Raw genomic sequence first — 12,989 nt, forward strand, 5'->3', positions numbered from 1 at the left:
ACAAACACATATGAAATACTTACATTAAGTTAGAATGGAGTATGATAAATATTTGAAAATAACCTTCACAGTGCTATTGTCCATTTGGCAAAGGGACCTGGAAGAACATAAAAACCTTCACAGGAGAAGAAGAAAATGTGGAAGGTAGGCTGGGGGTGAGGACCAGGTTTTGGCTGGATATTTGGACATTTAGATGGGCTTCTCTGACTGGTGGGATTAGGGTATTTGAAATTCAGTTAAGGAACTCAGTTAAGGCAAGTTAAAAGTAATTTTAAAGTTAACATGATTTTAAAGTTCTTTAATGAAACTCTCCTTCCTACATTCTGAATACTCTTTCCACTAAAATAAAAATATGCCATAATACAGTATCTAGGTTATATTCTTTTCCCATCTTTTCTTTTCAAACTGTGTATTATTTGGAGTCTGATAACCCACTATCTAACATAAGCCTGAACATTACCCACACCGGTGGTTCTACCTGTGTTCACCTCTTCCACAAAGTATCCATCCTGATTTTTAAATTTTTTCATGATTTTAAAAACCTGTGCTTTAAAGAAAGGCTTTACTAATCATGTGGGGATACTTGAAAACACTGATAGTTTCTGTGCCCTCTAAAAGTTGTGATGTGCCATATGCCATCTTTTGAGACACGATTTTTTTGACTCAATGTTGTTTCCAAGATCTATCCACTTTCATGTGTAGTGCAATAGTTGATTTTCACCACTGTGTAATATTCTATTGCATAACACATAATTAATCTGTCCATCTCTTGTTAATACATAGTTGTGTTGTTTGCAGTTTGACTGTTACAAACAAGCTGAAATAAACATTCTTTTTTTTCATTTTTTTGAGATGGAATCTCACTCTGTTGCCCAGGCTGGAGTACAGTGGTGTGATCTCGGCTTACTGCAACCTCCATCTCCTGGGTTCAAGCAATGCTCCTGCCTCAGCCTCTCGAGTGACTTGGACTACAGGCTCATGCCACCATGCCCAGCTAATTTTTTGTATTCTTAGTAGAGACGGGGTTTCACCGTGTTGGCCAGGCTGGTCTCAAACTCCTGACCTCAGGTGATCTACTCGCCTTGGCCTCTAAAAGTTCTGGGATTTCAGGCATGAGCCACTGTGCCCAGTCTGAAAGAAACTTTCTAATGCACAGAAGCAAGAGTTCTTCTAGGAGGGTGGTTCTCAACTGGGAGCAAATTTGCCCCCTAGGGACATTTGACAATGTCTGGAGACTGTTTTGGTTGTCACAGCTGGTAGGTGTTATTACCAGCACCTAGTGGGTAGAGGCCTGAGATGCTGCTAAGCATTTTACCACACACAAGACAGTCCCACAACAAAGAATTATCAGGCCCCAAATGTCAGCAGAACTGAGGCTAAGAAACCTCAGGTTCTAAGGTAAATCCATGGAAGTCAGTTGCTAGGTAGGTCAAAGGATATGATCAAATCTGGCTCTCTAAGATAAACTACTTGTTTCAAAAGTGATTCTACTAAGTTTTTCTCTTATCTACAGTATATAAGAATTTCTATTGCGTCATATACTCGCCAACACCTGGTACACTTAATTTTTGCCTTTATTTTACGTAAGTTGGTATAAAATAGTATTCTCTTTGGCCCTAATTTGCATTACCCTGATTTCTAAGAACAGTGAGCATTCTTTCTTCTTTTTCTTATCCTTAACTGAATTTCTTTATCTGTGGAAATATATGTTCTTGTCCATAATATTCCGGGTAAAGGCAAAGGTCTTCTAATAAAAAGTGATTTACAAAAAAGATTTTTAAAAGATAGCAGCGTATTCCACACACAGGTAACAGCCCCAAAGAGATAGCCATTCCCAGCCAGCCATCAGGGACCAGGTCCTGCCACCTTGCTATTCTTCCATCACCTAAGACTCCTCTCCTCTGTGTGGTCAGAGCTGGTTACAGCACATGGAAAAGAGGGAAAGTCCCCTGCAACAGTGTCTTTTGAGTATGGGAGATGGCAGCTGCGCATATGACTTCTGGCCACATTTCATTCCTGAGAACCTAGTCACATAGTGCATCTGTGGCTGTGGAGACATCTGGGAGATGTGGATCTCTCGCATTGCAGAAATGCCAAGCAAAGGAGAGCAATTAGCAGTGACTGGCACCATGTATTCTCTAGTTATTGTTATATTTTGATGACTGAAATTCTTAATTTTAAAGTAGTTTAAGAGTTTAGTGTAATTTTTAAATTATCTGCATATTTTGTGTCTTATTTAAGAAAGTCTTCTCTACCACTAGAGTATTCCAAATGGATATTTTTATGTATATGTGTGCACAATCAGGTGCTGTATAACCATGTTTCGGTTAACGTGGACCACATATGTGATGGTAGTCCCATAAGATTGGAGTTGAAAAATTCCTATTACCTAGTAACATCACTGCCGTTGCAATATTGTAGTGAAACACATTACCTTTTCTGTGTTTAGATACACGTATACTTACCATTGTGTGACGGTTGCCTACAGTATTTAGTACAGTAACATGCTGAACAGGTTATAGCCTAGGAGGATAGGCTATGCCATATCACCCAGGTGTGTAGTAGGCGATACCATCTAGGTTTGGGTAAGTGCTCACAAAGTTTGCACAATAATGAAACCGCCTAATGATGCCTTTCTCAGAATGTGTCGCTGATATTAATGACTACAAGTTTATACATCCACATACATATATTTTAAGTCTTGTTGTTAAAATTTAAAATTTTACTCCATCTGTAATTGATTTCTATGTATGATATGAGGATGGAATCAACTTACATTCTTTTCCATATGGATCACCAATTGTATTACCACTGTGTATTGAGTACTTCATCTTCACTTGAGAGCTCTACAAAGTCATCTTTATTTTATACAAGGAGTCATTGTTTTGCATACAATCTATATACACACATTTCAGTTGCAATGATTTACTTAACACAAGTCCCCAAACAGCATAGTTCAAATTTCAGCTACCATGCTCTAGTAACTGCAATCGCATAAGTACAAACTTTGCTGCTAGCTTTTTAGTCTGCAAATCACTATGTGGATAACAGATGCACATTCTCATCAGCAGCCAGTCACATCACTTCTTCCAATGTCTGTCTGTTGGTACTGGGTCATGGTGCATTTGTTATCAGTATATGCCTAGACAGCAAAGTGTATAGTTGTGTTGCTTCCTTGTTTACCAATAATGAATCCGTGTGACAGTTTATAACAATATATAATTGAAAGATGAAAGTGCATCAAAGAAATGAAAAGTGGCAATGCTGGAAGTGAAGTCCAAATCTAACATAAATGGAGTTATATACAAAATTTACCACTATGAAAGTGTTGACATTGCCACCATTTGAGAGACTTTAGATTCGCAGTAAGAGGAAATTAATGAGGGGAATTGATGCCCATGGACGAGGAAGGTGGTGGTGACAAAAAGGACGAAGGTGTTGATAAAAACTTCCCTTAAAGGAATTCTGATATATTTTATGACGTTGAAAACACAAAGAAAAAAAATATTGTAAGCTGATCCAAATTTAGGAGTTTAATAATTTGCTAAGATGCAAAAGATGCTTCCTCTGTATTATAAATTATATGATGAGAAAAAGAAGGCAAGCACCAAACAATTCTTAAGTTTTTTCTTAGAAAAAAATAAAACATTTTAATCTTCAGTGTTTCCAATGTTTTAAATTATAGTGCATTAAATATTAGTGTTGCTACTTTACATTTTTGTAGCAATTTTAGGTTCACAGTAAAGATTTTTTTGATGTTTTGAAAAAATGTTTAAAGATCATCAAACAGTCATAAGTTTTCCCTGTTGATTATTAAGAAGGCTTGCATAGTTTCAGCTTGCAGTTCTTATTATGGTTGCACACTAATGTGCAGAGCAGAGCTGCCTATATCAAGTTTGTGTGAGTGGGAAAGGTTAATTCTGAATTCTTTTTCTGTCCCATAGTCAATTTATCTATGCCAGCCCCAATTCCACATTGCCTTGATTGGTATAGATTTACAATAAACGTTGATAACTGATAGGATGATTCCCCTCCCTTACTGAAGATCAGAAGTGCTTGTGATATTCTTGGGCCTTTATCATCCACATGAATTTTATTACCAGCTTCTGGATTTTCATGTAAAACACTATGGTGAATTTGGTTTACTTACACTGAGGTTTTAAATTAGTTTATGAGGAACTGACATCTTTATGATATCTTCCTACTTGCCAATATGGGATAGTTCTCCGTTTATTTATGGCTTTTTTTGCTGTCATTTCCTACATTTAGATGGTTTTTCTATAAATTATACTACATCTGGTTTTAAATTTACTCCCAAATTCTTAAATTTTTATAGCAATTCAACATTGTGACTTTCATTAAATTATGTTTTTTAACCTTTCCTCTCTGGTTAATAGAAATACACTGGATTTTTACATATTAATTATATTTCTAACAATTTTTCTCATCACTCTTAATTCTATATTCTGTGATTTCTTTGAGTTTTAAGTTAAGTCATATCTTCTGTGAATAATGACAGTTCTGTTTCTTTTTTCTATACTTATCAGTTTTCCTTTTCCTTTCTTCTTTCTCTCCTCTCCTTTCTCCCTTCTTCCCTCATTCTCTCTCTCCCTTCTTTCGTTACTTTCATTTTTTCTTTCTTTAATTGTATTGACAAGTACAGTAATCAATGATAACTTCTAAATTTTCACTATTAAGAATGATGATTGATTGTGACTTTCCATTACTATTTAAACTTATAAATCTTCTATGGCTTAACATAACTGAAATGCATTTATATGAATTTACTTCTCTCTTTATTCTTGGCTCATTTGCTTTTAAATAATTTTTTAAAATTTTATAGAGAGTTTGGGTCCCTATCTTCTCTTTTCCTCTGCTTCTAGTACTCTGAGTAATTAGGCTGCTCACTCACATTTTCATTTCTCTACTGGCATAATTTGCATGTGCATATTTTCGTATCCTGACATGTGTACTTAAAAAGGAACATTTGGAGGACCTATGAATAAAATCATAATGCTGGTATTTTTATGCTAAAGAGTTAAATAAATCTCTTTTGTCAACTGACACAGGTAATGGATGGTTTCTTGGGAGCATTGTTGTTAAGTCTGAAGATGAAGACAGCAATGAAGAGGTGCTGTTTCCATGCAACAGGTATGCTGTTAATGCATTATTATGCAAAATTATGCTCTCTTTGTCCAATTTATTCCACCTGTGTCCTCCAGCATGCCTCATCCCAGCTGTTGGACAATATCATTCCCTCCCTGAAAACCACAGCTGAAGGTCTTCTCTCCTCAAGAAGCTGTCCTTTATCAGCATTAGTAATTCTCTCTTCTTTTGTAATCTCTAACATTTTTCTCTTCTGAAAAAAGTATGCTGAAATGGAAAGAAATTGGATTAGGACTTGGAAAATAGGTTCTTCTTTCTGTTTCTAAAAAACGTGCTAAGCTCCCTGCTAGTACTGTGAACTTGGGTACCACTCTTCACTTCTCTGAGGTTCAATGTCCTCATATGGAAGATGGCAATAATACCTGTTTCCCCTAGTTCATTTGAATCATTTAAACTCAAATTATGTTATATATGTGAACTGTGAACTCTAATGCCTTGTACTAATGTGGTGTAGCTGTAATATAATAGGAGACTTAAGTGGCAAGGGTAACTGTAATTCCTTGGCCATGTGGTCATAGGTGAATCACTCAAACTTCTGATTCTCAGTTTTCAAAGTTTTATGAGAATAATTAAATATTCTCTACCTACTTTATAGAGTTATAATAAGTAGAATATCAAATACACCTTAAAACAAAATGCACTAAACAGAGAAATTGTGTAGTTAACTTCCCTCCATTATTAATCAATCTACAGAATATGTTGATCCATTTGATCAGTCATTATGCAAGTAGTAATTGAGCACCCACCATATCGAGAAGTGGGGTAGATAATGGAGATCCAGCAATAAGGCAATCCAGGTTCTGTTGGCAAGGACCTATGGTCCCCACATGGGAACATGAGAAATGTTAACGACATGAGGGCCATGAGAGAGGCTTATATATGCTGTGAAGATCTGGTGTCAAGGTGCTATATCTATGTGAGTGCATGTTCCTTGAATCTAGAGAACTCATGCATTGTATATATTAATTTATCCATCCATTTATTTATGCAAAAATATTGCATGCCTGCTAGGTGTCAGGCACTACACCAAATCCTAGAGATTTAGAGATAAAAAAGTGGAGTCCCTGTCTTCAAAGAACTTCCACTTGATGCTCAATTAGGGGAGGAGGGATGTAATGCTACATGAAGCTGCAGAGCTGAGTATGCTCTGAGTTTAGCAGGTGGCTCGGCACCACTATTCCCTAAAGTGAGGGACACTCTTCAGACATGCAGAGAAGCACATTGGTTGACTGACTGGATTTTACCTTACTATAGTTTTAATTCTAGGAAATAGTCATTCCTTTGAAACTTAATAAGGAGTTGCATTTTGTATGAACAAAATGTGTAGCACTTCTCTGATCATCTGTTTGTTTCTTTTCTCAATGCACATTCATTTAAAGTGCATGTAGTAGTAGCTATTGCCATTTTATGAAATTCAAGCTCTAGGAAGAGACCTTGTATTTTTATTTTTGCAAGAAATCTTAGTGAATAGGGAATAAAAGGGGCAAAGATTGAAGTTTTTTAGCACCAGATTTGGATTACAACTGCATTACTTACTAGCTCTGGGAGCTTCAGTTTATTCTTATGTAAAATGGCAGTCATGACACCTATTTTGCAGGGTTGTTTGAGGATTTCAGACAATGTATATAAAGTACCTACAAAAGTGTCCTGTAATTATTAGAGGCTCCATGATGGTAAATGTTATTGTCATAGAAGCAATTTTAAAGAAATTTTTAGACATGATACTACACGTGCAAATGAAGGGAGAAAACACACCTTTGTTTCTAGATCATGTGTCTAGTATTTAGAACTGTCAATAATTGACTAAGTTTTACTTTTTAAATATTGTATCTGCACAGTCCAATATGGTAGCCACCAGTCACATATGGCTAATTAAATTTAAATTAATTAAAATTGAATCAAATAAAAATTCAGTTGCTTGGTTGTACTAGCTACAATTCAAGTGCTGAATAGACACAGATGGTTACTGACTACCATATTGGCCAGTATATATACAACATTTGGTTTTATATCACATCTACATATTTGGTATCATATGAAGCTGTGTTTAATATTTTACAGTATAGTTTATTGCTCTAAATGTGATGGTACCAATGAAATCATGTAAGTAGTAAATATAAGATTATTATTTTTGTAAATGTGCCACATTTAGCAAAGTCAAAAGGCATCCAGGGCAGGTGATAATGGTCACATTCTCTTCCAAGCCAAGATTAATTTTACTGGCAATGCAAAGGAGTAGAAATCAAGATGGAGGTGACTTATTTCTACATTTTAGAATAATTGCAAACCTTAGAAATTGGATTTATAGAAACAAAATGATGCAGATGAAAATATTTAAGATGTTTTATTGTATTATACTATCATATGGAATGATATGTACACAGGCATATCATTGCACTGTTATATTAACTTAAGTACAGCAATATAAACTGTTTTCCTTGCCTTTTCTCTCTGAGGACCCAGGGTTAAATAAGTAATAAAAATGTTTTCTTGCTATTCCATCAGAAGTGGAAGAAACCATAGATAGCATTTAGTCTTATGGTTTGACAGATGAGAAAACCATGACCTAATGAGATTAATGGCGTGCACACCTCAGACCGGTTAGTCAGAGAGCAGGGAGGGGCTCTTGGTTCCTCGGCCCTCTGGAAAGTTTTAATTTAGTATCTATCAATCTGTTGTTTTTATGATATAACTATGATTTTGTGAATTATCTTCTACTGAAGAATTCCCTGCACAAGATACCAAGTTTGCTATAAAACTGTTTTGTCAGAAAGTTCTACTTTCTGGAGCGTTTGGAGTGTTTAGATGACGTAAGTTTTACTGTCTTCCCCAGCATAGATTATCAGCTACTGAAATGCAAGTCCCCTCCTAATTATGAGAAAAGAAAAGGTCTCTGAGAAGGAAGTGATTTATAACTTTATTTGTGGAGTTTCAAAATAAGCAAGATATAGGGGGGTTATATTTTGTGTTGTGGGAGCCTCTAAGATTTCCACACCCATCTGTTGTATTGCCGTAGAGAAAAATCAGAAGAATACCCATCACCAGAATTTACTGAATGCTTTCCAAGGAATAGGCTTCGTGGTAAAGCCAGAACTGCACACAGATACTCATTTGATCCCCACAGCAAGCCTACAGGTAGACCCTGTGATCTTTATATTTCAAAGACAATTTCCTTGCCCGAATATATTAGTAATTGGAGTCAGGATTCAGATCAAAATATATTTGACTCTGTAACTGTACTGTTTCACATGGGAGCCACAAGCCACATATGTCTACTGAACTGTGGCTCTTCCAATGTAGGTATAAGATATATTCCAGATTTCAAGAATGTAGAATAAAAAAAGAACGTGATATAATTTTTATACTGATTACATGTTGAAATAATCATCTTTTGAATGTATGAAAATTCAGAATATTAAATTTACCTTCTTTTTACTTCTTTCCATATGCGGTTTGTATTCTACTTCTCTTGAAGAGTGCTGTCCTAGAGTCTGAGGGTTTAGCCACTGTGTACACCTGTCAGTCACATGGCAGGAGAGAAATAACAGCTACCACTAAGGAAACTCCAAGTGAGAAATTTTGACTATGTTAGAATGTTTGTGATGTTACCAGAGGACTTTTCTAAAAGCCAAAATTTTGCAGTGAGCCAATATGACCTTGCAACTTGAGTGAAGGAAAAAGGCTTGCCGAAACTGGACTGCTAAATAATCTGGTGTGGCTTAAAATCTTAAATCCTTTTTTAAAATGCCGATCTCTCTAAAGGCCTCTTTAAATTCTTTCCATATATATATTTTTTCCTTTCTAACGAATGAGCCTTCTTTCAATGCTCTCTCATATTAATTATCTTCTTTTTTCCATGGCAGATGGCTAGATGAGTACCAAGATGATGGCGAGACCCAGCGGGAATTGCTCGCAGAAAGTAGCCCCAGTACAGGAGGAGAGACTGGGTCCATCATCTCCTGAAAGGGCCCACTTGGGCCTGTTGCTCCAATATGCTTCAAAAGGCTATTGATCTGATTGTGACAGTGCATTTGTCTTTTGCTTGGGCTGGAGCAAACACCTGGGGAGGGTCAGTTTGTGCTGGACCCACTCATTGTTTCTGAGAACTTCCAAAGTTGGGAGGATGCACTGAGTGTCGGCCAACAGCTGACCAAGATCCTCCCCTGGTATCTGGGGTGCCCATACTGCTGCTGCTCACCTCCTCCTCCTCCTCCTCCTCCTCTTCCTTCTCCTTTTCTTTCCCTTCCTCCCTCCTCTTCCCCTCCCTCCTCTTCCTTCTTTCTTTTCCTTTTTCTTTCAGAAAATCTGACTTACTGCTAAGGTTACTGAAATGTTTAAATAAGTAGCCTTTGTAGAAAATAACTGAAGAGGTACCTAATAACATTTGATGTACGAAAAACACTTCTATGCAACCTATGTTAATTTTAAAGTGGACGTTTTATTGTTAGACAATGGTATGTCTCTCTCAGAATTAGTGGTCATATCAATAAGAAAATGTAGAAAGAACCCAACCAATTGGGTTACTGTGTGTCCCCAGTGCACGTCCTGTGGGTCCACTTGCAGTTTGGTCTTTGAGCTGGTGACAGAGGCCTGCAGGCAGACAGCAGCAGAGTGCAGGGCAGACATCTCACATCCATCAGTCACTTTTTCTCATGAAACTTCAAATACTTGTCAACTCGGTGCCACAGGTGCCTTCTTCCAATCTGTTAATTTGGCACATGAGCTAAAACTCATTTGCCAGCCCAGAAGAGGTCAGGATGTGGCTTTCAATATCAAAGACACTTGTCTTTGAATCTCTATTTTGCCCCTGTGAGGTAGATGCTATCATCACCCACATTTTGCAGATGAGGAAACCAACACATGGAAAAGCCAAGTGACCTGCCCAAGCTTAGAGAGTGGAATGAGCAGGAGAGCCAGGATGTGACCCTACAAGTCTGACTCCAGAGCCCATGTGCGTCCACACTGTGACCTTGGCCCTCCTGCCTTCCCTGCGTGTTTTTAGTATCCTGCGAAATCAGGCAGAGGGGCCAAGGAGGCAAATCTTGCATACCACCTTCATGATTTTTGTCATCTGCAGTAGTACCTGTACGAGTATATGCTTGATATTTTCTTCCTTGAACTGGGTATAAATCAGTTTATTTACAAGTGAAGAGAGCTTGGCCTTATCCTAAACCATATTCCTAATATCCATGAAATCACTGACTTAATATGTAATTACATTTTTTCCTAAAACACATTAAAATAAATCTATGTCTAACAAAAATTTTAAGTTAGACTATATGCTAACTAAAATTATCTTATCAATATCCAGTAGTGGGCACATTTCACAATTAGGAAAAGCAGGGTGTGTGTATAAGTGTGTATATATGTGTGTGTGTGTCTATGTGTGTGTGTGTGTGCATGTGTGTGTAGTATTTAACTCTGGCCTGGCAGATCATTATTAGTAAATAATGTTCAATAAGTAGATGCTGTTGTTATAATGGTTTCCCTTTCACTAACCCATGACCAAGAACTAATCCCTTCCTTAGAAACGGTAAACTTTTACATCTGAGGATGAAAATACATCAAGAAGACAGCTTCAGTGAAGTTAAAAACAGCCTTTTTTTTTTGTCTAAAGTGACCAGTAGACCATATTAGAGGTAAGAAAAATAAGTACAATAGTTCCCCCTTACTGGTGGTTTTGCTTTCTGAGGTTTCAATTACCAGAAGTCAACCACAGTCTGAAACTATTAAATGGAAAATGTCGGAAATAAACAATTCATTCATTTTCAGTTGCATGCCATTCTAATCAGTGTGATTAAATCTCATGGCATCCTGCTCTGTCCCATCCAGGATGTGAATATTCTCTTTGTCCTGAGTATCCATGAATCACTTAGTCCTAGTATTGCAGTGCTTGTGTTTGTCACCCTTATTTTACCTAATAAGGACCCCAAAGTGCGAGAGTAGTACTCTAGCAATTCGGATATGCCAAAGAGAAGCTGAAAAGTGCTTCCTTTAAGTGAAAGGGTGAAAGTTCTTGTCTTAATAAGGAAAGAAAATAAGTTGTATGCTAAGGTTGCTAAGACCCATAGTAAGAACAAATATCCATCAAATTGTAAAGAGAGAAAAATAAATTTGTGGATGATATAAATAGGGTACAATACTATCCATGGTTTCAGACATCCAGCAGGGGTTTTGGAATGTATCCCCCAAGGATAAGGGGGACCAGTCCAGGCTGCACAGAAGCTTGGAGAATCACCTCTTGCCCTTGATGACATTTATTTCATGGTGCCCTGCACAAAGCGGAACTGAACAAACACACTCATTTACTAAGCAGAAGCTTGTAAAGCATCTCCTGTGTGCCAGGCCCAGAGTCAGACACTGGGAATAAACTGGCAAACAGCATAGTCATTTTCCCTGCCCTCTGAGGGGCCAGTGTTCTAGCAGAGACCTGAGTGAATAATGTGCATGCTGCAAACAGAGCAGAGGCGCTCTGCAAACTCGTAGGCCCTATGGAGGGAGAGAGAGCTTGTGCTCGGCTTTGTATGTTCAGTTCTTGGCATACTGCCTACTTATAGTCAATGCTCTGTGTCTATTAAATACATGAATCATTCTTGCCTTACCATACAATACACCTTATTAGAGATTGAAATATTAAATGATTCCCAATTCAGTTTATATTTGTGCAGAATAAGTATTCACAAATAATTACACTCAATGCCTCTATTTTTACAAACTTTGCTGCAACAATACAGTTTCATTCCAAGCATAATCCTGCCCCTTTCTCCCCACCCTGCCACAGTTCAGATTGGAGATGTCTATTTCCCAATTCTATCCAATAGCACATTTACAATTCTTCTCTTGAGGGGGTAGGTGATGTAATACCAATCGGATCCATTTTATGTGGATTCTTGTTTATTTTATTCTTATAGTGCTCATTTCTTAGACATTGTCCAGATTCTGGGACTGTCTCAGTCCAAACCCCTTATATAATAGCTATTCCTTGAAAACTGGAAAACTAACAGTGAAGCTATATTTATTTCTAGGTTTTCAGGGAAAGCAAAAAATTATTGACAGGGTGCACAGCACAAAGGCAGCAAATAGATTCTTAAAGGTTGGGTGAAAAGAGGCATTTTGGTCATGTCGTTTGTTTTTTCTTGTGGAGTGAATGATGTAAAACCCTCATCCATAAACCTGACATGCATATCCTTTAAAAATGCTGGTGAATGGCAGACAAGTGCAAACACAAAGACCAGAAAACAAAATGTGGCCCATTTCATGGAGCACCACAATTGTCTAGCACAACCCCTGTGTCTTCACGGGTTTGCTTATATCTGGGTTAAAGGTAAGATGGAGCGAAGAACACTTTTATCTGATGGATGCATCCTCTATTTTAACCAGCAAGTTATCGTAATGGTGCAATGATGGTATGGATGGCCTTCAGGTGCTAATGTGTTTTCATATAAACTTCGCAAGCAGACTTAAGTTATGTGTTTGTTATAGCAAAGGATGATGTAGCTTCTTTGTGGCTGTAGGTAAAATAATGTCTTGGACAGCTAAGCTAATTGTTCTTTAATACGGAGAGAGGCTCTCCAGAAAGCCCACCAGAGTTAGGTTTATCCTGCAGTCATCAGGGCTGATAATACTTTTGGACAGTTATATTTTAAGTTACATTTAGAAGCGAAGAAACACTGCAAAGTAGGCCGTCCTCCACATCCAGGTAAGCTAATGTTTTTTACATGGAGATTCCTTTTCATTCTTTCAGGCAGTGGGATAGAGTATACTAGAAAAAGACTCCTGGGTTCTGAAATTAATCTTGATTCTCTACCACAAAGAGTGTGAAG

At 37.4% G+C, this 12,989-nt stretch overlaps 1 protein-coding gene across 1 annotated transcript in view; it reads left to right on the forward strand.

Moving 5' to 3' along the window:
- RP1 (RP1 axonemal microtubule associated) overlaps positions 1–10,429 on the forward strand; it is a 322,165-nt gene extending 311,736 nt beyond the window's left edge. The window contains exons 29-30 of the mRNA XM_073998827.1: positions 5,070–5,151; positions 9,030–10,429. Coding sequence (XP_073854928.1) covers positions 5,070–5,151; positions 9,030–9,129 — 182 coding nt within the window. The 3' untranslated portion in view covers positions 9,130–10,429. The remainder of the gene's footprint in view (positions 1–5,069; positions 5,152–9,029) is intronic.
- Positions 10,430–12,989: the final 2,560 nt, after the last annotated feature.

This window comes from Macaca fascicularis, chromosome 8, assembly GCF_037993035.2.
Source record: "Macaca fascicularis isolate 582-1 chromosome 8, T2T-MFA8v1.1".
NCBI lineage: Eukaryota > Metazoa > Chordata > Mammalia > Primates > Cercopithecidae > Macaca > Macaca fascicularis.